At 61.7% G+C, this 4041-nt stretch overlaps 1 protein-coding gene across 1 annotated transcript in view; it reads right to left on the bottom strand.

Annotated features, from left to right (window-relative positions):
• TSNARE1 (t-SNARE domain containing 1) overlaps positions 1–4041 on the bottom strand; it is a 63812-nt gene that overhangs the window by 51017 nt on the left and 8754 nt on the right. Inside the window, exons 5-6 of the mRNA XM_006759859.2 lie at positions 3754–3828; positions 3097–3261 (exon numbers count right to left, since the gene is read on the bottom strand). Coding sequence (XP_006759922.2) covers positions 3097–3261; positions 3754–3828 — 240 coding nt within the window. The remainder of the gene's footprint in view (positions 1–3096; positions 3262–3753; positions 3829–4041) is intronic.

Here is a 4041-nt window from a genome sequence, read left to right as displayed (position 1 = left end):
CCGGCCTCAGCCAGGGCCACGCAGAGGCCTCCCAGAGCCGCCCATGGCCCTGCCTCCTGGTGAGGACTCCAGGGGGTCAGAGGACCGCCAGCGGGGGGCCTGCAGGTCATGAGCAGGGTCCCATGGGCAGCAGCTACGGCCATGCTGGTCCCCACCCTCAGCCCCGCCCAGGAGCATGGTCCAGTCTCTAGTTCCTCCCACACATTCCGGACCAGAGGCTTGCTGGGCACAGAAACCAGGAAGTCCACACAGGAGCTGCAGCACTGGAGTGACAAAGCCTGCAGGGGGTGGGGGGAGGGGAAGGGCCCAGGGCCCGGGGCCAGGAGGGCAGGTGTGAAGGCAGCCTTCTCCCTCCCAGCTCCCATTCCGGCTGGCCCCTGGCCCACAGGTGGCTGCACAGCTCTCAGGCACAGGGGGCCACTAACCCTCCCCGAGGCCTTTAGACAATAAACTCAGGGCAGATGGGATGAAGTGAAAGCTCTGAAGCGTCTGCTGACAAGCCTCCTGGCCAAAGCAGGATTGACCACTGCCCTCCAGGAGGGGCTGCCCCACAGGCCTGTCCAGGCCTCCCTCCCTGCGGCTCGGCCCCTCGGGAAGCTGCAGCCTCTGACCACCCCCGGGAGGACCGGGCAGGGCCTCCATCCTCACCTGCAGAGACAGGGGCCCTCACCCGGGGCAAGGTCGCCAGCTACTGTGCAGATGTGTGGGCTGGGGACCCGCGTACTGGCCCATCCACAGGTACCGCTGCCCTCCCCGCAGCTCAGGACAAGAAACAGGCCCGGGAGACGGCTCAGGACAGGAGACGGCCAGGGACAAGGGCTCAGGACAGGAGACGGCCAGGGACAAGGGCTCAGGACAGGAGACGGGCCGGGGACAAGGGCTCAGGACAGGAGACGGCCAGGGACAAGGGCTCAGGACAGGAGACGGGCCGGGGGGAGGGCTTAGCGAGACCCCGCAGCCCTTCCCTTTCCTGAAGGGACCAGAAAGCGCCCTTATTCTCCTCACAAAGGCCCAATTTGGGTCTCAGCTCCAGCGGATCGGGAGCTGCTGCCGCTGCCCAGGGCGGGCAGAGGGCCCCTGTGATGCGTTTCCAGCTCCAGGCGTCAACAAAGGCGGCTTTCTCCTCCCTCCAGGGCCGAGGGTGCGGGTCCCCTTTTGCAGCAGGAGCACAGCCCGTGGGATGGCTGGAGGGTCCTTTCCCGTGAGAAAGACGACACCCTGAGGGTCCTTCCAGGCGCCCAGAGGCCACCACCCCCCCCCCAGGGTCAGGGAGGAGCACGGGCCTCGGGGCTCTGGGAAGGTCACCCCGCCAGTGCTCCTGCTGGACCTCCAGCCGGGACAGGGCCCCACGGGGGGCGTACCAGCGTGGGGCAGGGTGGTCACCTCGCTGTGCCAGCTCACGTGATTCCTGAAAACCATCTCATCTTTCCTCATTTCTCAGAAGCACCGGCCATTCTCTTCTTTAAAAAGAATTTTACTGAAACGTAACTGGGGGTCATGTTGCCGAGCGCAACACAGCTTCCGTGGGGGGCACCGGGGAGGAGCTGCGGTCACGAGAAGACACGGCGCGAGGTGCACAGACGTCCGTGTTCCCAGGCAACCACCTCCTCTCCCAAACACACGGTATGAGACTTCAAGCGCCCAGCTTTGTCCACGAGGTACTGCCCATGTTATTTTGAGGGTGCGAGGAGGTATGGGGGTCCACTGTGCCCTCTTCCAAGACACAGGCTGAGAGCACGTGCCCCCTGCCATGTGCCGGCCTAAGGCTTTGCCCTTTTTGGTTCTTGAATGGAGCCGTCTGCCTTGTTCTTGATTTATGAGACCTTCAGTATTACCAGAGGCCCCGTGCACGGAATTCGTGCACGGGTCGGGTCCCTCGGCCTGCTGGGGATCAGGGCCGAGTAAGGCCTTCCTTCTGGCTGCCGGCCAGGGTCTTCCTTCGTTCCGCACCGCCCCCTGGTGGTCAGCACATGCCACAGTGAGCGATTGAACTCCGGTCGAACTCCCCAGGGAACACCTTGCATATTAGCCTTTTATCTACATAGATGGACGGCTGTAAGTCCTTCTCAGGTACAAGTCAGGCAAGCACCTCCGCTTACTCTACGGGTTGCCTCTTCATTCTCCTAAGGGTGTGTTAGCTTTTTTTTTTAATATATATATTTCTTTATTGATTTCAGAGAGGAAGGAAGAGAGATAGAAACATCAATGATGACAGAATCATTGATTGGCTCCCTACTGGGGATGGAGCCTGCAACCCAGGTATGTGCCCTTGGCCAGTATTGAACCTGGGACCCTTCAGTCCGCAGGCCAAAGCTCTATCCACTGAGAGAAACTGGCCAGGGCGGGTGTGTTGGCTTTAACAAAGTCAAGGTCACCAGCCGTCTTCCTGTGGCTGGGGCTTGATCGGCGGGAAAGGCGGCAAGCACCTTCCCTCAGGCTCGGAGGGTCTTCCCACTGCTCCTCGAGAATCAGATGTAAGTCTTACTGCTCCTCTTCAAATAATGTGACTTCTTTCTGAGGCTTTCATCGGCTTTTACGGTTTTATTTTTGCCTCTCTTGTTCAAAACTTTACGACACTGTGACAGGACACGTTTATCCTACTCATCGTAGAGCTGAAGCGTTTGGACACTTCTGGAACATTCTCAACCAGCACCCCTTCAGCCGCTGCTCCTTTCCCGCGCCCTCGCCCCCACCCTCGCTCATCTAGGCCTCGTCACACTCTTTTCCAGGTTGTCCTTCAGCTTCTACGCATGGGAGGGTTGGGCTGATACAAGTCAGCGAGTGCAACTGCCAGCAACTGCCCCGGACCAGGCCCAGCCACAGACCCAAGGTCCAATACCAACTTTGTTTTAGGTGTTTTATTGATTTCACAAAGAGGAAGGCAGAGGGAGAGAAAGAAACATCCGTAATGAGAGGGAATCATGGACCGGCTGCCTCCTGCTTGCCCCACAATGGGGATCAAGCCCACAACCCGGGCACATGCCCTGGTCAGGCCTCGTACTGTGACCTCCTGTTCATAGGAGGACGAACAGCCACTGAGCCACGCCGGCAGATTGTCAAATGCCAACTTTTAAAAGGTCATTTGTCCAGGCCGACCCCTGCAACCAAGGCCCTGCCCTCAGCCCCTCCTGCTCTTCCCTGGCACCAGCCACACCCTGTGTGGTCCCCTCGGTCACGGCCACGGCGAGTCCCCGCACCCACCTGCTGCCGGCCGCCCGTCTGCGCCGTGGGAAGCAGAGCCCGGGACTTCTCCGCAATTGTCTGTTGGAAGCAGCGCGGGGCGGGGGGTGGGGAGGGGGTGTGGACAAGGGAAGAACAGAAAAGGCAGGAGGAGAGGAGAGACGGTCAGACAGACAGGCAGCACCGGGTGACGCCTGACAGCAGAGCACGGCCGCCCCCGGGAGAGTGCAGCCCCCCAGGGTCGCAGGAAAACTGGGCACGTGGCCGCCCTGCCGAGGACGAGGACCCGTGGGACAGCTGCTCCCAGGACTCCCTGGGCTAGTTCCCCACCATCACAAGGGGCGACACCTGGCTCCCCACCTCCTGGGAGGCCGTCATGCAGACATCTCCCGGGCGGCACCAGAGTGCCCCATCCTTCCCTGCACGCGGCCTGGGGTCACCCCGCAAGGATGGCCCTTCCTCTGCTGTGAGGGCGGGGGCCGCACCAGCCCAACCCAGGAGAGACGGCCAGCGTGGGTGCCCGAGGGAGCGAGGCCCCCACCCGGCCAGCACCAGCGCCACCAGTGCCCTCACCGTCTGCACCGCTCCGTAGCGCTGAATGGTGTCCGAGAGCTGAGTTTGCAGGCGGTCCAGCTGAAGCCGCTCCTGCTGCAGAGAGAGAGAGAGAGAGAGAGAGAGGGCGCCTCACCCCATCACCTCACACCCAGCTCGGCTCCAGGCACAGCCAGTATCACCATGGACACTCACCACCCAATCACCGTGGACACCCTAATACCCAGCCTGGTTCCAAGTGCAGCTGAGCTCTTGGCATTGGCACTATGTGCCCCAGGCCTGAGCGCCGTGCACGCAGACCTGCCCCAC

This window comes from Myotis davidii, unplaced genomic scaffold (genome assembly GCF_000327345.1).
Source record: "Myotis davidii unplaced genomic scaffold, ASM32734v1 scaffold1717, whole genome shotgun sequence".
Classification (NCBI taxonomy): Eukaryota; Metazoa; Chordata; class Mammalia; order Chiroptera; family Vespertilionidae; genus Myotis; species Myotis davidii.
The sequence above is the reverse complement of the archived record's forward strand: the minus strand, read 5'-3'. Positions and strand labels throughout refer to the sequence as shown.